The sequence below is a fragment of the Danio rerio genome, chromosome 4 (genome assembly GCF_052040795.2).
Source record: "Danio rerio strain M-AB ecotype USA chromosome 4, GRCz13ab, whole genome shotgun sequence".
Lineage (NCBI taxonomy): Eukaryota > Metazoa > Chordata > Actinopteri > Cypriniformes > Danionidae > Danio > Danio rerio.
In genome coordinates this window covers 48560489-48581116 of record NC_141024.2, presented here as the reverse complement: position 1 = coordinate 48581116, position 20628 = coordinate 48560489, and the positions used below count along the sequence as shown (strand labels likewise).

General features: G+C 39.4%; 1 protein-coding gene and 8 non-coding genes across 9 annotated transcripts; 2 read left to right on the top strand and 7 right to left on the bottom strand.

Annotated features, from left to right (window-relative positions):
- Positions 1-637: 637 nt before the first annotated feature.
- LOC110439498 (uncharacterized) lies at positions 638-8415 on the bottom strand. Its single transcript, XM_087249590.2, has 3 exons — positions 8052-8415; positions 7871-7975; positions 638-706 (listed from the first exon to the last, which is right to left on the bottom strand). Exons 1-3 carry the CDS (start codon positions 8388-8390, stop codon positions 638-640), a joined length of 513 nt encoding a protein of 170 aa, XP_087105716.2. The 5' UTR covers positions 8391-8415.
- On the bottom strand, positions 900-973 carry trnai-aau (transfer RNA isoleucine (anticodon AAU)). Its single transcript has one exon. It is a non-coding gene; the product is annotated as a tRNA-Ile (tRNA).
- Positions 2291-2362, bottom strand: trnaq-cug (transfer RNA glutamine (anticodon CUG)). Its single transcript has one exon. It is a non-coding gene; the product is annotated as a tRNA-Gln (tRNA).
- Positions 3313-3386, bottom strand: trnai-aau (transfer RNA isoleucine (anticodon AAU)). The gene has a single exon. It is a non-coding gene; the product is annotated as a tRNA-Ile (tRNA).
- On the bottom strand, positions 3494-3565 carry trnaq-cug (transfer RNA glutamine (anticodon CUG)). The gene has a single exon. It is a non-coding gene; the product is annotated as a tRNA-Gln (tRNA).
- On the bottom strand, positions 4516-4589 carry trnai-aau (transfer RNA isoleucine (anticodon AAU)). Its single transcript has one exon. It is a non-coding gene; the product is annotated as a tRNA-Ile (tRNA).
- On the bottom strand, positions 4698-4769 carry trnaq-cug (transfer RNA glutamine (anticodon CUG)). Its single transcript has one exon. It is a non-coding gene; the product is annotated as a tRNA-Gln (tRNA).
- Positions 8416-11644: 3229 nt separating the features above from the next.
- On the top strand, positions 11645-11717 carry trnak-uuu (transfer RNA lysine (anticodon UUU)). The gene has a single exon. It is a non-coding gene; the product is annotated as a tRNA-Lys (tRNA).
- A 118-nt stretch (positions 11718-11835) lies between these two features.
- Positions 11836-11917, top strand: trnas-uga (transfer RNA serine (anticodon UGA)). Its single transcript has one exon. It is a non-coding gene; the product is annotated as a tRNA-Ser (tRNA).
- The last annotated feature ends 8711 nt before the right edge of the window (positions 11918-20628 follow it).

Below are 20628 nucleotides of genomic sequence, written 5' to 3'. Positions count from 1 at the left end.
AAAAAAAGAAAAAGAAAACGGGCTTGCCAGAAAGTAGCAGAATGTCAATACAAGGCAGTGCCAATGTGCATTGATTTCTGAGTAACTCGTCATTCGGCATGCCGGGCTCCTCACACGTTTACTGGAGCAGGACCAGGTAGGGCCTTCAAAAGAAAAGCGCACTATTCCAGGTATTTTGACGACTAAATGGCAGGCAGGGCAAAGAGGCCACCACAGAGCAAATGTGATCTTTTTTTTCTGTTTTGACCACGTCGAAAATCGTCAATTTTTGATTGCTCTGAGGGGAATTAGCTCAAATGGTTAAGCGCTCGCTTTGCATGCTAGAGGTAGCGGGAACAATGCCTGCATTCTCCACCTCTGTTGTTAATGCCTTTTTACATTGACTTTTATTGCAAAGCTGGTGGCACCTTGAGGGTTTAAAGCGAAACTACTTACGTCAGCTTTGCCGGTTTCCGTGTAGTACATATTATTGCAAGCCTTCAGAAGCCCTATCAAGTCAGTTTTCTTTTATTCAGCAGCGTGTCCGCAGTGGGACATCAAAGCGCTAAATACATAGCATTATAGAGTGCTGTCGATCAGGCCATTGGAATCATCGCCAGAAGCAATGTGACTATCTGGGAGGAAGATAGCATTTTGGTCAAGTGGAAGCAGGTGGACTTAAGGGTGAAGCAGCTAGGCTTTTTGGGTGACTTTCAGTCACCTGACCCTTGTGCACAAAAAAGAACAACAGCACTGTTTTGCTGAAATCCAGGATCGGACCAGGGACCTTTAAATCTTAAGTCTAACGCTCTCCCAACAGAGCTATTTCGTCTGCCTTTTCACAAGTATCCTGCAGCATACATGTCTGTGAGATTAGGCAGAATCCTGAAATGCCTCTGAGGCCTTAAAGGGTAAAAGTTTGGCCAGTACGGGGATCGAACCCGAGACCTTGGCGTTATTAGCACCACGCTCTAACCAGCTGAGCCAACCGGCCACTTTCCGCCATGTTTGCTAAAAAGCTCAGAGTAACTGTCATTTTCCGGCCTTCAAGAGATTAGAATGCTATTCCAGCTTTTTTTGTGCAGTGCTGGTAAAAAAACAAGATCCCACTGAGATTTGAACTCGGATCACTGGATTCAGAGTCCAGAGTGCTAACCATTACACCCTGGAACCTCAAGTCTTCTGATTGGTGTTGCCCGGGCTAAAGAGAAAAAAAAGGAAAAAAAGAAAAAAAAAGAAAAAGAAAACGGGCTTGTCAGAAAGTAGCAGAATGTCAATACAAGGCAGTGCCAATTTGCATTGATTTCTGAGTAACTCGTCATTCGGCATGCCGGGCTCCTCACACGTTTACTGGAGCAGGACCAGGTAGGGCCTTCAAAAGAAAAGCGCACTATTCCAGGTATTTTGACGACTAAACGGCAGGCAGGGCAAAGAGGCCACCACAGAGCAAATGTGATCTTTTTTTTCTGTTTTGACCACGTCGAAAATCGTCAATTTTTGATTGCTCTGAGGGGGAATTAGCTCAAATGGTTAAGCGCTCGCTTTGCATGCTAGAGGTAGCGGGAACAATGCCTGCATTCTCCACCTCTGTTTTCATGCCTTTTTACATTGGCTTTTTTTGCAAAGCTGGTGGCACCTTGAGGGTTTAAAGCCAAACTACTTACGTCAGCTTTGCCGGTTTCCGTGTAGTACATATCATTGCAAGCCTTCAGAAGCCCTATCAAGTCACAGTTTTCTTTTATTCAGCAGCGTGTCCGCAGTGGGACATCAAAGCGCTAAATACATAGCATTATAGAGTGCTGTCGATCCGGCCATTGGAATCATCGCCAGAAGCAATGTGACTATCTAGGAGGAAGATAGCGTTTTGGTCAAGTGGAAGCAGGTGGACTTAAGGGTGAAGCAGCTAGGCTTTTTGGGTGACTTTCAGTCACCTGACCCTTGTGCACAAAATAAAACAGCAGCACTGTTTTGCCGAAACCCAGGATCGGACCAGGGACCTTTAAATCTTAAGTCTAATGCTCTCCCAACAGAGCTATTTCGTCTGCCTTTTCACAAGTATCCTGCAGCATACATGTCTGTGAGATTAGGCAGAATCCTGAAATGCCTCTTAGGCCTTAAAGGGTAAAAGTTTGGCCAGTACGGGGATCGAACCCGCGACCTTGGCGATATTAGCACCACGCTCTAACCAGCTGAGCCAAACGGCCACTTTCCGCCATGTTTGCTAAAAAGCTCAGAGTAACTGTCATTTTCCGGCCTTCAAGAGATAAGAATGCTATTCCAGCTTTTTTTGTGCAGTGCTGGTAAAAAAACAAGGTCCCACCGAGATTTGAACTCGGAACACTGGATTCAGAGTCCAGAGTGCTAACCATTACACCATGGAACCTCAAGTCTTCTGGTTGGTGCTGCCCGGGCTAAACAGAAAAAAAAGAAAAAAAAAAAAAAGAAAGAAAACGGCCTTGCCAGAAAGTAGCAGAATGTCAATACAAGGCAGTGCCAATGTGCATTGATTTCTGAGTAACTCGTCATTCGGCATGCCGGGCTCCTCACACGTTTACTGGAGCAGGACCAGGTAGGGCCTTCAAAAGAAAAGCGCACTATTCCAGGTATTTTGACGACTAAACGGCAGGCAGGGCAAAGAGGCCACCACAGAGCAAATGTGATCTTTTTTTTCTATTTTGACCACGTCGAAAATCGTCAATTTTTGATTGCTCTGAGGGGAATTAGCTCAAATGGTTAAGCGCTCGCTTTGCATGCTAGAGGTAGCGGGAACAATGCCTGCATTCTCCACCTCTGTTTTCATGCCTTTTTACATTGGCTTTTTTTGCAAAGCTGGTGGCACCTTGAGGGTTTAAAGCCAAACTACTTACGTCAGCTTTGCCGGTTTCCGTGTAGTACATATCATTGCAAGCCTTCAGAAGCCCTATCAAGTCACAGTTTTCTTTTATTCAGCAGCGTGTCCGCAGTGGGACATCAAAGCGCTAAATACATAGCATTATAGAGTGCTGTCGATCCGGCCATTGGAATCATCGCCAGAAGCAATGTGACTATCTGGGAGGAAGATAGCGTTTTGGTCAAGTGGAAGCAGGTGGACTTAAGGGTGAAGCAGCTAGGCTTTTTGGGTGACTTTCAGTCACCTGACCCTTGTGCACAAAATAAAACAACAGCACTGTTTTGCCGAAACCCAGGATCGGACCAGGAACCTTTAAATCTTAAGTCTAATGCTCTCCCAACAGAGCTATTTCGTCTGCCCTTTCACTAGTATCCTGCAGCATACATGTCTGTGAGACTAAGCAGAATCCTGAAATGCCTCTGAGGCCTTAAAGGGTAAAAGTTTGGCCAGTACGGGGATCGAACCCGCAACCTTGGCGTTATTAGCACCACGCTCTAACCAGCTGAGCCAACCGGCCACTTTCCGCCATGTTTGCTAAAAAGCTCAGAGTAACTGTCATTTTCCGGCCTTCAAGAGATAAGAATGCTATTCCAGCTTTTTTTGTGCAGTGCTGGTAAAAAAACAAGGTCCCACCGAGATTTGAACTTGGATCACTGGATTCAGAGTCCAGAGTGCTAACCATTACACCATGGAACCTCAAGTCTTCTGGTTAGTGCTGCCCGGGCTAAACAGAAAAAAAGAAAAAAAAAAAAAAGAAAGACAACGGCCTTGCCAGAAAGTAGCAGAATGTCAATACAAGGCAGTGCCAATGTGCATTGATTTCTGAGTAACTCGTCATTCGGCATGCCGGGCTCCTCACACGTTTACTGGAGCAGGACCAGGTAGGGCCTTCAAAAGAAAAGCGCACTATTCCAGGTATTTTGACGACTAAACGGCAGGCAGGGCAAAGAGGCCACCACAGAGCAAATGTGATCTTTTTTTTCTGTTTTGACCACGTCGAAAATTGTCAATTTTTGATTGCTCTGAGGGGGAATTAGCTCAAATGGTTAAGCGCTCGCTTTGCATGCTAGAGGTAGCGGGAACAATGCCTGCATTCTCCACCTCTGTTTTCATGCCTTTTTACATTGGCTTTTTTTGCAAAGCTGGTGGCACCTTGAGGGTTTAAAGCCAAACTACTTACGTCAGCTTTGCCGGTTTCCGTGTAGTACATATCATTGCAAGCCTTCAGAAGCCCTATCAAGTCACAGTTTTCTTTTATTCAGCAGCGTGTCCGCAGTGGGACATCAAAGCGCTAAATACATAGCATTATAGAGTGCTGTCGATCCGGCCATTGGAATCATCGCCAGAAGCAATGTGACTATCTGGGAGGAAGATAGCGTTTTGGTCAAGTGGAAGCAGGTGGACTTAAGGGTGAAGCAGCTAGGCTTTTTGGGTGACTTTCAGTCACCTGACCCTTGTGCACAAAATAAAACAACAGCACTGTTTTGCTGAAACCCAGGATCGGACCAGGGACCTTTAAACCTTAAGTCTAATGCTCTCCCAACAGAGCTATTTCGTCTGCCCTTTCACTAGTATCCTGCAGCATACATGTCTGTGAGACTAAGCAGAATCCTGAAATGCCTCTGAGGCCTTAAAGGGTAAAAGTTTGGCCAGTACGGGGATCGAACCCGCGACCTTGGCGTTATTAGCACCACGCTCTAACCAGCTGAGCTAACCGGCCACTTTCCGCCATGTTTGCTAAAAAGCTCAGAGTAACTGTCATTTTCCGGCCTTCAAGAGATAAGAATGCTATTCCAGCTTTTTTTTGTTTAGTGCTGGTAAAATAACAAGGTCCCACCGAGATTTGAACTCGGATCACTGGATTCAGAGTCCAGAGTGCTAACCATTACACCATGGAACCTCAAGTCTTCTGGTTGGTGCTGCCCGGGCTAAACAGAAAAAAAAGAAAAAAAAAAAAGAAAGAAAGAAAACGGCCTTGCCATAAAGTAGCAGAATGTCAATACAAGGCAGTGCCAATGTGCATTGATTTCTGAGTTACTCGTCATTCGGCATGCCTGGCTCCTCACACGCAGTGGGACATTAAAGCGCTAAATACATAGCATTATAGAGTGCTGTCGATTAGGCCATTGGAATCATCGCCAGAAGCAACGTGACCATCTGGGAGGAAGGCATGCAGGGCTCCTCACACGTTTACTAGAGCAGGACTAGGTAGCGCCTTCAAAAGAAAAGCGCGCTATTCCAGGTATTTTGATGACTAAACGGCGGGCAGAACAAAGAGGCCACCACAGAGCAGATGTGATCTTTTTTTTTTTTGACGCCAAAAACTACCAATTTGAATTTTTCTGAGGGGAATTAGCTCAAATGGTAGAGCGCTCGCTTAGCATAGGAAGGGGCCCAATCTTCTCGCTCACTCGCAAGCGAACAAGCCGGAAAAAAACGGAAAAATGCGACAAATTTTGCTTGCAGTAGTGTTCGCGGCTTTGTGACTGTGCATAATGTGGTATTTTGGTTGCATATTGCATGTCATTTGTAAATGTCATTTTTTTTGCGTGCTGGATTCGAACACACGATCTGTGTAACACAATATCCAATCAGTGTCGGTTTCAGCGGAGCCAATCAGCTGCGCTCTTATTGAAATTTTACTGACGTAACACAGGCAATTATATTGATATTACTATTATTATGTGGATATTGTTCTTAAAAAGCATATTATGTTAATTAAAAATGAATGAAAATGTTTCAATTAAACATATGTATGCATGTTTATGTATATATAAGTATATTATATATATATATATATTTATGTATTAATATATAAATATATACTATACTATACTATACTATATATATATATATATATATATATATATATATATATATATATATATATATGTTTTATTTCTTTATGTAATAACTTTAAATGAATGCACACAAAAACAAGTAATATGCAAAATGGTTTATTAAAATGAACACAAATATTAAAATCGCAAAACAATTAAAAAAATGTAAAAAACTAAATAAAAACATATCTTTATATATAAACTATATAATATACAATAAATAAAAGCAATACAATATATATTTATTTATTATGCACGTGTAATATATTAAAACAATACTATATATAAATATATTTATTTATTATACACATTATATAAAAACAATACTCTATATATATATATTTATTTTTATATGCACAATATATTAAACAATAATATAAATAAATAATAAAATGCAAGAGTGGGGGCACGTAATGTATAAAATATAAGCAATGTATATTGCTTATATTTTATACATTTAAGCAATGTATAAAATGCTATTTTTTTTAAGAAATATAAATATATTTTTACTTAAAATGCACACAAATATTAAATAAGTACACACAAGACAAAATAAGAGTGGGCCTATAAGTGCCACTTTAAAATGCTAAATATTAACACACAAAAATTAAATAAAATGAGAGAGAGAGAGAGAGAGTACCCATGTAACATTTACAAAAATATATATAGCAATTTGTCCTTTATTCTGGAGCTGGAGTGCCAACCAGTCCTCTAAGGATTTGCCATTTGAAGTTTGCAGGCAAAATGTGGCATTACCAAATCGGCTATGGCCAAACTCCTTAGTCTTTGGTTGCCCACATTTGCTGCAAACATTAAAAGTAACCGCACGCACATACTTCCTTTTGTGGACTCCACTTTCCTTCTCCTGTTCCCGTCTGCGCCTGTTCCTCTGGACGTAACGGGACACAGGAACAGCAGGTGGAGCAGGTGCAGGTGGAGGAACAGCAGGTGCAGGTGGAGCAGGTGCAGGTGGAGGAACAGCAGGTGCAGGTGAAGCTGGGACTGCACTGGATGTTGGTGCAGCAAATGATGGAATCACCATTGACACACTCATGTCTGGGTTAAAAACAAGTGTGCCAAACAATGATCCAGGTCCTGAAATGGGCTGCACAACACCTGGTGCTATGGGGGGTGGTGCAATGGGGCACACCGTGCTGGGGGTCGGTGGAAAGGAGCACACCGTGGTGGGGGCAGACACAATGGGGCGCACTGTGGTGGGGGCCGGCCCAATAGGGTGCACTGTGGTGGAGGCTGGTATGATGGGGCACACTGTGGTGGAGGCTGGCGAGATGGGGCGCACTGTGGTGAAGGTCGGTGTGACGGGGCACACCATGGTAGGGGCCGGTGCAATGTGGCAGACTGTGGTGGGGGTTGGCACGATGGGGCATACCGTCGTGGGTGCCGGTGGAAAGGAGCACACCGTGGTGGCATCCGGCAAGAAGGAGCAAACTGTGGTGGTTGCAGAAGCAGACTTTCGACCAGGTCGAAGAAGAGGTGCCTGTCCTTCTTTATTTGGAGGAAAGACAAACTGGTGTTTGGGGCCTGATGTTGATGGTGCCTCGTCCAATTTTTCCCTCGGCAAAGGAAGCTGCATATCTGCCACAGCAATTGGATCAAGTGGAGTCAGTCCCTGAGTGAGTACACTCATTTCCTGATCCTTTTGCCTCCGTTGAAACCTGATAATAAATGATATGTATTATTCATATATTTTAATTTATAAGTATTCAGGTAATTTAAAGAAAATAATGTGCTTTGCTTACCACTGAATAAGCGTCTTCTGGTTTAGCTCAAAAAGCTGGATCACTGTTTCATCCATCAGTCTGCGACTGCCAAGCACCAGATCCCGGATGTGGTGGTAATCGGTCAGTATTTTAGACCACCTGGGCGTGCGAACATCAGCCTTCTTGGAAGTGGACTTGTGTACGGCACACAGCTTTGTACAAATGGCCTCAACCAAGCGGCTGGTGGTAGGCCACTGTGCTGGACCCCCAGGATGTCCAATCAGACAGCGCTTGACGCTCTCCACACCTGGAGTGACTCTGGAGCGCTTCGGTGCCTTAAAGCGCCCATGTGTCAGCTGAGGCTAATGTCGAGGCTGGTAGTTGATGCGCTGTTTATCAACATCCAGGAGAGCTGTCCACAGCTGAATGGCCTCTGTCACCTGCAGGTCAGTGAGGTAAGGAGCCTCACGAAGACCTACCAAATAAGCAGCCTGATCCTGCACCTTGTCCCACCCAGCAATGCCATCAGGTCCAATGACTACTCCCTGGTAAATACAGAATAAATTTAGTATATGTGGAATAAAAAAAGACTAAATCAAATTAAGTTCTTAATAATCTTACCTGAGCCTCAACAGAGAGACTGTCTCCAGACTTGGATGGCTGTGACGGCACTGAGGGGGCTGGGCTAGGAAGCTGTCCTTCTCCACCAGCTGATGTGGACGGCTCAGCCAGTGATGCTGGGGACTGAGGCAGAGGCGAAGATGAGGGGCTGTTTCTGAGATCACGGCAGGGGTCATCCTCAAACAGCACTGGAACTGTGATGTCCTTCATGATCACCTCCTCAAACCCGTCATCTTGTAGATCCTCGTCATCAACTTCCTCCACCAGCCTGTCTTCCTCCTCTGGGTTCTGGAGCACCGGAGTCAGGGTTTTGCCGGTCTGGCTGTAAAGGTGCTCCATTCCCAGCAATTCACCTTAAAAAAATAAAACAATAAAAAAACATATATTAAATAAAACTAATTATAAAATAAACATTTAGATTACCATTTTGTGTAGTACATTAAAAGCTTAATGAATAACTTCCATAACAACTAATTAATGGATTTCTTGCCTGTATATGCTCCAGGAGGGTGATAGCGGTTCTCCCAGGGCTTGCGTCCTGAGACATATCTTTTGGTGGACAATGAGCATTGTGTTTTTCCTCTCTCTCTCCCTGCAGGTAACTGTGTCCACCTGGTAGCAATCATTGGATCTTTCTAGAGAGGAGTGAGAGTATTTAACCTGAGCTGCACTTCAAACCAGTGTTGGTGGTGTCAAGTGCAGTGGCTGAGCTTTTCTCCAAATTCAGACCTGACTCATGAGGTGAACGGATCAATTCTTTTTCCGGCTCTAAATGCGTATGATTGGCCCATGATGAACGAGTGACTCAGACCCGATAGAGGACTCAAGAGATGAACGGATCAATTCTTTTTGCAGCTCTAAACGTGTATGATTGGCCCGTGAGGAACGAATCACTCAAACCCGATAGAGGACTCAAGAGATGAACGGATCGATTCTTTTTTTCGGCTCTAAACGCGTATTATTGGCCCGTGAGGAACGAATGACTCAGACCCGATAGAGGACTCGAGAGATGAACGGATCAAATATTTTTCCTGCTCTAAACGTGTATGATTGGCCCGTAATGAACGAGTGACTCAGACCCGATAGAGGACTCGAGAGGTGAACGGATCAAATCTTTTTCGGCTCTAAACGCATATGATTGGTTTCTGCCTTTCCGCGATGAACGACACGAAATGTGATGAAGACTTGAAATAACGATACCACCTGCACAAATGTACGCACGCGCAAATTAACAACAACCCTGAGAGGACTTGTAGTTCCCAAATCATATTGAAGATTCGTTTAAAATGAAAGAAATGTTCATGATCGACCCATTACTAAACCTGGTTAGATACCTGCTCCAGTCGGGGATTGAACCTTGTGATCTACCCAAAGTGTTATTTATGGACATATTTCTTGAACCAGTACTGTTATATATGCATTGAGTAGTTTCTGGTGGGCAAAAAATACAAAATATAACCTTAATTTCGCTTCTTTCTTTCTCAATTTCTCAAATTTTCTTATTTTTCTTGTGCTTTTTTCTTCCCCTTCCAAAACAGACTATTGTTCCCCAGCTTTAGCGGAGTCGGTAGAGGGTCCAGGGTTCAAGTTCGTGTTCGGGCATGAGAGACTCTTTGTGGAGCCACAGCTTTTGCCGTTGAGCCATCGCTTGCTGAAAGTTTCATCTGAATGCACAACACGTGTACTAGGCATGAGGACATGGGAGAACAGGCAGTCTTGTAGTCATGGCTGAGTGGTTAAGGCGATCGACTAGATATCTGTTGGGGTATTCTCCCGCAGGTTCAAGTCCTGCCAGCTATACCCACATCCTGTTCCTTTTTAAAATTGCAGCAGTCATCAATTGTTTGCATTTCCATTGTTTCTTGGGAAAAGCGTTGTGCTGGTAGGAGGAGAAAAACAACAGTGTGTTCTCACTGAAGAGAAAGGGGCATATCACATGGAGGAACATACCACACAAGAGCCACAGCGGCTGTCTTGTAGCTCGCTGTGATCGTATAGTGGTAAGTGTTCTGCATTGTGGCTGCAGCAACCCTGCTTCAAATACGTGTCATGGCATGTTTTTCAAGGCGACATTGGTGTTGCACTCTGTGTTGCCATCCATAATCTCCAGCCTCCTTTTAGTGCAGGCTGTGCTAATGGCACGTCCTGAATGTTTACGTTTCCTAAAGTGTGGAGGACTAGAGATTCGATATAAGAGAAATAGGATCTTTGATGGCAGCATGCTGTGTAGATAAGTACTGATCAAGTCATGCTTCTAAGGCATGGAAGGAATCTTTTCAATTGTTGAGTGTCCATTCATTGCCACAACAGCAGAAAGACCTTCTGCAGTTATCATTGATCTCTTTAATGTCTCCTACATGACATGGAGTCCAAACTATTGTGTTGTACTGATGTCTACACCTACAACAACCATAAACCCAACCTCAAAGTAACCTGTCGTGTTTTAGCAACATCTACACCAACCATAAGCTTAAACCTCATCTCACGGTAAACTTTAGTGTACTGTGAAGGTCTGCGCCAACCACAACCCTAAAAATTGCCTACTTGAAAATTACTGTTGTGGAGCCTGGAAAGCTCATTCGGTAGAACATCAGACTTTTAATCTGAGGGTCCAGAGTTTAAGTCCCTGTTCGGGCGTGTAAGGCTCATTTTGTGGAGCCACAGCTTTTGCCGTTGAGCTATCGCTTGATTAAAGTTTCAACTGGATGCACAATACATGTACTACACATAAAGACATGGCAGTTCAGTCAGTCTTGTAGTCATGGCCGAGTGGTTAAGGCGATGGACTAGAAATCTATTGGGGTCTCCCCGTGCATGTTCGAATCCTGCCGACTACGTCATCTCCCATTTTAAAATTGCAGCAGTTATCAATTGTTTGCATTTCCATTGTTTCTTGGGAAAAGCGTTGTTCTTGTAGGAGGAGAAAAACAACAGCGTTCTATCTGAACAGAAAGGGGGCATATCACAGGGAGGAACATACCACACAAGGTCCACAATGGCTGTCCCGTAGCTCGCCGTGATCGTATAGTGGTTAGTACTCTGCGTTGTGGCTGCAGCAACCCCGGTTCAAATCCGGGTCATTGTAGATTTTTCAAGGTGACATTGGAGTTGCACTCTGTGTTACCATTCGTAATCTCCAGCCACCTTTTAGTGCAGGCTGTGCTAATGGCACGTCCTGAATGTTTACGTTTCCTAAAGTGTGAAAAACTAAGGATTCGATATGAGAAACAGGATTTTTGATGCCAGTATGCTGTGTAGATAAGTACTGATCAAGTCATGCTTCTAAGGCATAGAAGGAATCTTTTCAATTGTTGAGTGTCCATTCATTGCCACAACAGCAGAAAGACCTTCTGCAGTTATCATTGATCTATTTAATGTCTCCTACATGACATGGAGTTCAAACTATTGTGTTGTACTAATGTCTACATCTACAACAACCATAAACCCAAGCTTAATGTAACCTGTCGTGTTTTAGCAACATCAACACCAACCATAAGCTTAAAACCCCATCTCACGGTAAACTTGAGAGTTCTGTAAAGGTCTGCGCCGACCACAACTGTAAACCTTGCCTACTTGTAAATTACTGTTGTAGAGCCCGGATAGCTCAGTCGGTAGAGCATCAGACTTTTAATCTGAGGGTCCAGGGTTCAAGTCCCTGTTTGGGCGTGTAAGGCTCATTTTGTGGAGCCACAGCTTTTGCCGTTGAGCTATCACTTGGTGAAAGTTTCATCTGGATGCACAATACGTGTACTAGTCATGAAGACATGGCAGGTTAGACCGTCTTGTAGTCGTGGCCGAGTGGTTAAGGCGATGGACTTGAAATCCATTGGGGTCTCCCTGCGCAGGTTTGAATCCTGCCGACTACGTCCTCTCTCTTTTTAAAATTGCAGCAGTCATCAATTGTTTGCATTTCCATTGTTTCTTGGGAAAAGCGTTGTGCTGGTAGGAGGAGAAAAACAACAGCGTGTTCTCACTGAACAGAAAGGGGCATATCACAGGGAGAAACATACCACACAGGTGTTACAACGGCTGTCCCATAGCTCGCCGTGATCGTATAGTGGTTAGTACTCTGCGTTGTGGCCGCAGCAACCCCGGTTTGACTCCTGGTCATGGCAAGTTTTTAAGGTGACATTGGTGTTGCCCTCTGTGTTGCCATCCGTAATCTCCAGCCTCCTTTTAGTGCAGGCTGTGCTAATGGCACGTCCTTAATGTTTACGTTTCCTAAAGTGTGGAAGAGTAGGGATTCGATATGAGAAACGAGATCTTTGATGCCAGCATGCTGTGTAGAAAAGTACGGATCAAGTCACGCTTCTAAGGCATGGAAGAAATCTTTTCAATTGTTAAGTCTCCATTCTTTGCCACAACAACAGAAAGACCTTCTGCAGTTATCATTGATCTATTTAATGTCTCCTACATGACATGGAGTCCAAACTATTGTGTTGATCTTATGTCTACCCCTACAACAACCATAAACCCAACCTCAAAGTAACCTGTCGTGTTTTAGCAACATCCACACTAAACATAAGCTTAAACCCCATCTCACGGTAAACTTTAGTGTACTGTAAAGGCAGTCTTGTAGTCGTGGCCGAGTGGTTAAGGCGATGGACTAGAAATTTATTGGGGTCTCCCTACCTCCTCTCCCCTTTTAAAATTGCAGCAATCATCAATTGTTTGCATTTCCATTGTTTCTTAGGAAAAGCGTTGTGCTGGTAGGAGGAGAAAAACAACTGCGTGTTCTCATTGAACAGAAAGGGGCATATCACAGAAACAAACATGGCTAACATGGAACGACAAGAAAATCAACAACAGGAAAGACAACATGAAAGGAGAGGAAAGAAGTACTTGAAGGAAGCAACTGTAATACTAAACGTGGACAAAGTAAAAGAGGTGAGAGTTTCAGACATTATTAAGGCGTTAACAGAAAAATGTGGACATGGGAGAATTTTGGCAATAAGACCAAGAAAGGACAAAGAATATGAAATAAGTTTAGAAGAGGAAGAAACTTGTGACAAACTGATTGATGGACTAACAATAAATGAAGAGAACTGTGAAGTTAAAATGTTACAAAACAGAGACTACGTTGTCTTCTTTATGCACTTGCCTGTTTATCTGGAGGATAGTTTAATATTAGAAAAATTGGATGGATGGGGTGTTAGCCCCTTATCAAAAATTAAAAGGAGGACATATCCGGGCACTGAGATTGAGGATGGGACAAGGTTCATAAAGACACGGTTTCCCAAGGAGGTGGCTTCGCTTCCATATAGCACGAAGTTTGAAACGGCAGAAGGACCACAATATTTCCGGGTGATGCACAGCCACCAAGTTAAGATTTGTAGGCTGTGTATGAGCCCGGAGCATGTGATGAAAGACTGCCCAAACTTTAGGTGCTTTAAGTGCGAAGAAAGAGGACATTTTGCAAGAAACTGTGATGCAATTAAATGCCCAGAATGCCTCTAAATTTTAGCAAAATGTGAATGTTGGATGGAGGCAGAGAAAGGAGAAGTGAGAAACCAGATAAGCAGGCAAGTGCATGAAGTAAACAATGTAGAACAAAATGAAGGAGAAGAACAAGCAGGAGTTTTACAACTAAAAGACTTACTGAAAGAGATACAAAATAGAAAAGACATTCAAGAGGATAAGAAAAGGCATAAGTGGAATAATGAAGATGACATTTTTTGTGAAGAAAGACATGAAGAAGAGAGAGGAAAAATGCAAAATGAAGCAAATGAAAGACTGATATTGGAAGAAAGGGAGAGGCAAACGCTTTTCAAAGAAAAGGAAAAAAGAGAAGAAGAGGATAATGAAAACATAGAAATGGAAACAATGGACAATTCTCAGATGTGTGGAGACAATGAGGTGAAGACTGGACAAAGAAATGAAGAAAAAAGTAATGAAATTGGAAGAGAAGAAGAAATTAAAATGGACAGAGAGGAGAGATGAACAATTTGAAGAAGGATATTAAAGATTAAACCTAATCTAGAAAGTACAAAGAGAAAATTGACTACAAGAATGAAAAACATGAACAGATATGAAGTGTTAAAGGAAATGGAGGGAGATGATGAGTAATAATAATTTTTAGGTTTTTAATTTTATTTTTATTTCTTTTAATGGTTTTAAAATGTGTATCTTTTAATGCAAGAGGTATGATGGAAAAAGGGAAATTTGAGAAAATAAGAGAAAAATGTAAAAATAAGGACATGATAGTATTACAAGAAACAAACTGGAAAGATTATGTAATGGAAGATTTTAAAAAGAAGTGGGAGGGGGATATCTTATATAACAATGGTGATGGCAAATAAAAAAAAAAAAGATGTTTTTAATATTTAAAAAATTGTGTATTAAGACAACAATTGAAAGTGTTTAGTGATAGAAGTAAACTATGAAGGACAAAAAATGATTATAGCCAATATACATGCACCAACGGAAGAGAAAGATAAAAAAGAGTTTTTTAAGATTTTAAATAAGGTAATTGAGAGATATAAAAAAATAATAACGGTAGGAGATTTTAATACAGTTTTTAATAAACAAGACATGGCAGATGGAATGGTTTTTAAATCTGACACCGCAAGGAAAGAACTAAAGGAGCTAATAAAAGAAAATAATTTAATGGACATATGGAGGGAAAATAACAAAGAAAAAAGAGAGTTTTCAAGGAGACAAATAGTTGGAGATTTTATATGTCAAACAAGAATAGATTTTATATTATGTACTAGGAATATTGAGAATTTTATAGAAAATGTACAGTATGAAGAGAACAGTTTTAGTGATCAGAAGCTCTTGCATTTTAAAGTGAATATAGAAAACATACAAAAAGGACCAGGAACTTGGATTTTAAACACAACCATTTTAAAAAATGAAGATTATGTTAAAAAAAATCAAAGAAATAATAGAGAAAGAAAAAGAAAATAGAATGTATGATGAAGATAAAAGTATATGGTGGGAAAACACAAAATATCAAATAAGAAAATACACAATCAAATATTGCGCAGTACTACAAAGATGTAAAAAGTATACAGAAAAAGAAGTTAAAAGATCCTTAGAAAAAGAATTAAACAAGGAAAATAAAGATATTGAAAAAATCAAAGAAATAGAGCAACAATTAAGAGATTAAGAAGAAGATAAACATAAGGGGGCAATGTTGAGGAGCAGATCTAAATACACAGTAGAAGGGGAAAAATGCACGAAATTCTTTTTTGATTTAGAGAAGCAAAGAGGTAAAGCAGGAATAATAAAGGAAATTAAAGGGAGAAATGGAAAAATTGCGAAAGGAAACAGAATACTAGAAGAAATCAAACATTTTTATGAAGATCTTTTTGAAGAAAAAGGTATTGATGAAGAAAAAGAAAGGAAGATTCTAAATTATAAAAAAAGTAAAACTAGAAAAAGATGACAACAAAGAATGTGACAGAGAAATAGATGAAGAAGAGATTGAAATTGCAATAAATTAACTAAATAAAAAGAAAAGTCCACACTGTTAAAAATTGTCCCGTTAAAAAACAGTAAAATACTGTCAGCTGCAGTTGCCAGCAATGTACTGTTATTTTACAGTTTGTTGCTGTAAAAATACATGGACTACATTGATTTACACAATACTCAAGTGAACTCATTTTGCTCACTGAAAGCAACTGCCTCAACTTGGTCAACTGCTGAATGAGTTTATGAAGTAATGTGATATATATGCTTAGAAGCATACTTATAATGATAACTTATTTTAGTTAATTAGAAAAGTTCGGTTAAACTCTAATGTCTTATTTTTCACAACAGCACACATACATGTAAATCTGGAATCACCAGAGAGATTCTGACTGCATCAGCAACTAAACAGCCGCTATCTTTAAATAGAGAAACATGCAGAATAACATCAGCAGTTCATTGTTCATCTTTAACTCATACACTGGCTCTACTCTCCTCCACAACGGTGACAGACAGAAGAAATTAGCTTCAGGTTTTACAGTAAAATACTGTTTTTCCTTGATTTAACAGTAATCTACTGGCAGCTGTGGTTGCCAGCAATCTACTGTTTTTTACAGTCTACTTCCGTTGTGTAAATTAACAGTATATTACTGTTAAAATACATTTTTACACTGTGTTTTTACCTCTCACACCTTTAACCCTTTAAACCCCAGAGCATATACTTCAGTTTTTATTGAAGTGTCCACACTACTGAGTGTTCAAGAAACATGTAGCAAAGCTGAAGTAAATTCATTAATTAACTGACTAATTAAATGATAATTGAGGATTAACAATGAACAAATGTAGAAATACTGAAGGGAAAAAACAAGAACAGAACATACAAAACTTTAGTCACAGCTTTATAATGAAATAACCTGAAGAACAACAAATGATTAAATCATTTAAATGATCAGCGGATGATTAAACAACTCTACAAACATCATCACCAGCTACACTTATTACTTAATCTAGTATTTTTGTATAACATCTACTAAAGTTCTTCTTGAGAAAAAGTTAAAGTTTTACGTCACCATCATGGAGAACAGAGTTTGCTTTAGTTGGGCTCTTAGCCCTGTCATTTTGAACATTTATATATCTTGGCTGCTGCAATTGTTAAGAACTTTGTTTAAAAAGCTCCTTTGTTGTGGCAAACCAGCCAAAAACCTAAATAAGATCTGGTGATGTTCATGTTGCTATTAAATGGCAGAGTCTGTTCTCATTTAGTATAATAAAATTTACTGCTCCTATTCAATGTTAAATCTATTGTTTTACATTATATGTCTATATATGGCAATGATTTCTGGAAGTTTTTAAGAATATCTTGGACAATAACACTGCTCTATGGTGTAAATCACACTCAAAGAGACATCAATAATCAGCATATGAACCTCAATAATGGTGACGACTAACATAATTAACAGTTTAACTCACAAACAGGCAACTGAAAGTCTAAACATAAACAACAGCAGAATCAAACACAAATAAAGAAAACTGTGAGACCATTATACAACATTTATTTATACCGCAATGCATGCTGGGATATTTGTACCGTGCCACTCCCAGCATGCATTGCAGCATGAAACATTTGAGATGTTACCATTGTTGAGATACAAGGTCAGATTCATGAGGTCTGAGTGTGTATTTGTCATTTCTTAACTGTTAAGTAATTACGGAGGTATCTTTTCTGTTCCACTTCTCATTAATTAAATTAATACCTGCAACTAAGCATAAAATCTATTGAATGAGGCCCTTCTTCCAGATTTATAACAAAACATTTATCAGAACTAATTTCAGTCAAATAGATTTCTGTATTTATTGACTTCCCAACTTTATTGCTATAGTACAAACGTTTTGTAAACTCTGTATTACAGCAGTTGGAGAGTCTTCTTAGAAGAAGTTCAAGGGTGATGAGCCCAACTAAATCAGCCCCTCACTCCATTACGGTGACACAAAAAACACCTTAATTTCTGTTGGATCTCATTGTGAATTGTATGGACGTCAAATTAGTCAGTAATAAGTGTGTGTCTGCTGTTGTTTGTGGAGTTGTTTAATGATCCTCTGCTGAGACTGAAGCTGTTTTATTTTATTTGATTTTATTTAATGCTGTAACTCAAGTCACTGTTTGTGTTTCTTGTTTATTTTCTTCAGTAATTGTAATTATTAACAGCAGGTGTTCATCAGTGTCTGAATTCACTCATTAGTGTTCATTAAAACTGTCAGGTGAACTATATTAGTGAACTAGTGTATGAAATAGTGAACAAGGACACAAAGTGTGATTTCAAACACAGACTTCAAAACATCGAATCTGAACTCTGTTAGCTCACAGTTTTCTGCAGTTGGTTACTTTCTCGAAAACAAAAATGTTACCCAGAAAGCACTGTTTTTAACAGAATATTACTGTTTTAGTGAAAAAACATTATTTTACTGTAGAATCTGACCGTTTTTTAACAGCAATTTTTTACAGTGCAGGTATAGATGGAATAGGAAATGAATTTTATATTGTTTTTAAAGATATTTTAAAAGGAATACTTAAAGAAGTTTTTAAAGAAATTTTTAAATGTAAAGAGATGAATGAAAGAATGGGGATGGGATTAATGAAGTTAATATATAAAAGAAAAGGAGCAAAAACTGAATTACAAAATTATAGACCAATAACAATGTTGAATACAGATTTAAAGATTTTAGCAAAAGTTTTAGCGAATAGATTAAAGAAAGTGATGCCTAAATTAATTAAATCAAACCAAGCATATGCAATAAAAGGGAGAGATATAGCAGATGTAACAATGAGTATTAAAAGCACAACAGAATATATACAAGAAAAAAAGATGAATGGGTATTAAATTAAGTTAGATTTTGAAAAGGCTTTTGACAGAGTAGAAAATAAATATTTATTTGATGTACTCATAACATATGGAGTTGGAGAGAATTTTATTTATTGGATTAAAATTTTATATAAAGGGGCTTTTACAAAAGTAAAATGCAATGGTTTTTTAACAGATTGTTTTAAAATTACAAGATCAATTAGACAAGGATGTCCTCTTTCAGCGCTATTATATTCCCTAGTCGCAGAACCTTTAGGGTTAGCAATAAAACAAGAAACTAAAATTAAAGGAATAAAAATAGAAGAAGAGGAGGATGAAGGAAAAATATACCATGGGTTGGGAGATCACGGAGGTCGGTCACCACTTTGTAGGGTCCAGGCAGTTGGTCCAATGACGGTGTCCACTGATGGATGAAGGTTCACTGCATGTTCGGTCTTTGATTTACTTTTAACTTAACTAATATCTGACTCCAATTTTTAGTATGAGGTGGTTTAAAATATTAATATATTTATCCTCGTTTTATCTGACTCCAATTATAAAACATTGATGCGACTATCTTGTTTCCTTCAACATTACTTTAGATTATGATTGATTATTCTGTTCGGTTCATTATTTTTTATGTTATTCTCGTTCATTCGGATTCCTATTACATCCTGAGTCTTGTACCGGCCGATTATACAATCTCTTAAACACAAGTATGTCAGTCTTGGTCATTAAACAGTGGCAATTGACCGCTATCCTACACTGTAAAAAAATGCTGTTAAAAAACGGTCAGATTCTACGGTAAAATAATGTTTTTTCACTAAAACAGTAATATTCTGTTAAAAATGATCCTCTGCTTCACTATTTCATACACTAGTTAACTAATATAGTTCACCTGACAGTTTTAATGAACACTAATGAGTGAATTCAGACACTGATGAACACCTGCTGTTAATAATTACAATTACTGAAGAAAATAAACAAGAAACACAAACAGTGACTTGAGTTACAACATTAAATATAATCAAGTAAAATAAAACAGCTTCAGTCTCAGCAGAGGATCATTAAACAACTCCACAAACAACAGCAGACATACACTTATTACTGACTGATTTGACTTCCATACTATTCTCATTGAGATCCAACAGAAATTGAGGTGTTTTTTGTGTCACCGTAATGGAGTGAGGGGCTGATTTAGTTAGGCTCTTCACCCTGGAACTCATTTAATAAAACTTTCCTACTGCTGTAATATAGAGTTTACAAAACGTTTGTACTCTAGCAATAAAGTTGGGAAGTCAATAAATAGAGAAATCTATTTGTCTGAAATTAGTTCTGATAAATGTTTTGTTATAAATCTGGAAGAAGGGTCTCATGCAATAAATTTTATGCTAAGTTGCAGGTATTAATTTAATTAATGAGAAGTGGAAACAGAAAAGATACCTCCGTAATTACTTAACAGTTAAGAAATGACAAATACACACTCAAACCTCATGAATCTGACCTTGTATCTCAACAATGGTAACAATTTAAATGTTTCATGCTGCAATGCATGCTGGAAGTGGCACGGTACAAATATCCCAGCATGCATTGCGGTATAAATAAATGTTGTATAATGGTCTAACAGTTTTCTTTATTTGTGTTTGATTCTGCTGTTGTTTATGTTTAGACTTTCAGTTGCCTGTTTGTGAGTTAAACTGTTAATTTTGTTAGTTGTCACCATTATTGAGGTTCATATGCTGATTATTGATGTCTCTTTGAGTGTGATTTACACCATAGAGCAGTGTTATTGTCCAAGATATTCTTAAAAACTTCCAGAAATCCTTGCCATATATAGACATATAATGTAAAACGATAGATTTAACATTGAATAGGAGCAGTAAATTTCATTATACTAAATGAGAACAGACCCTGCCATTTAATAGCAACATGAACATCACCAGATCTTATTTAGGTTTTTGGCTGGCTTGCCACAACAAAGGAGCTTTTTAAACAAAGTTCTTAACAATTGCAGCAGCCAAGATATATAAATGTTAAAAATGACAGGGCTAAGAGCCCAACTAAAGCAAACTCTGTTCTCCATGATGGTGACGTAAAACTTTAACTTTTTCTCAAGAAGAACTTTAGTAGATGTTATACAAAAATACATGTATTAAGTAATAAGTGAAGCTGGTGATGATGTTTGTAGAGTTGTTTAATCATCCGCTGATCATTTAAATGATTTAATCATTTGTTGTTCTTCAGCTTATTTCATTATAAAGCTGTGACTAAAGTTTTGTATGTTCTGTTCTTGTTTTTTCCCTTCAGTATTTCTTCATTTGTTC

What these genes read in the sequence shown, in the direction of transcription:
- LOC110439498 (XM_087249590.2), bottom strand. Translation starts at nt 8,390, where the DNA reads ATGGAGCACCTTTACAGCCAGACCGGCAAAACCCTGACTCCGGTGCTC. An exon ending in GTCTCTCTGTTGAGGCTCAG is followed by an intron (nt 7,976 to 8,051) that starts GTAAGATTATTA and finishes TGTATTTACCAG; the next exon opens with GGAGTAGTCATTGGACCTGA. An exon ending in CTTACCTCACTGACCTGCAG is followed by an intron (nt 707 to 7,870) that starts GTGACAGAGGCC and finishes TTTGTGCACAAG; the next exon opens with GGTCAGGTGACTGAAAGTCA.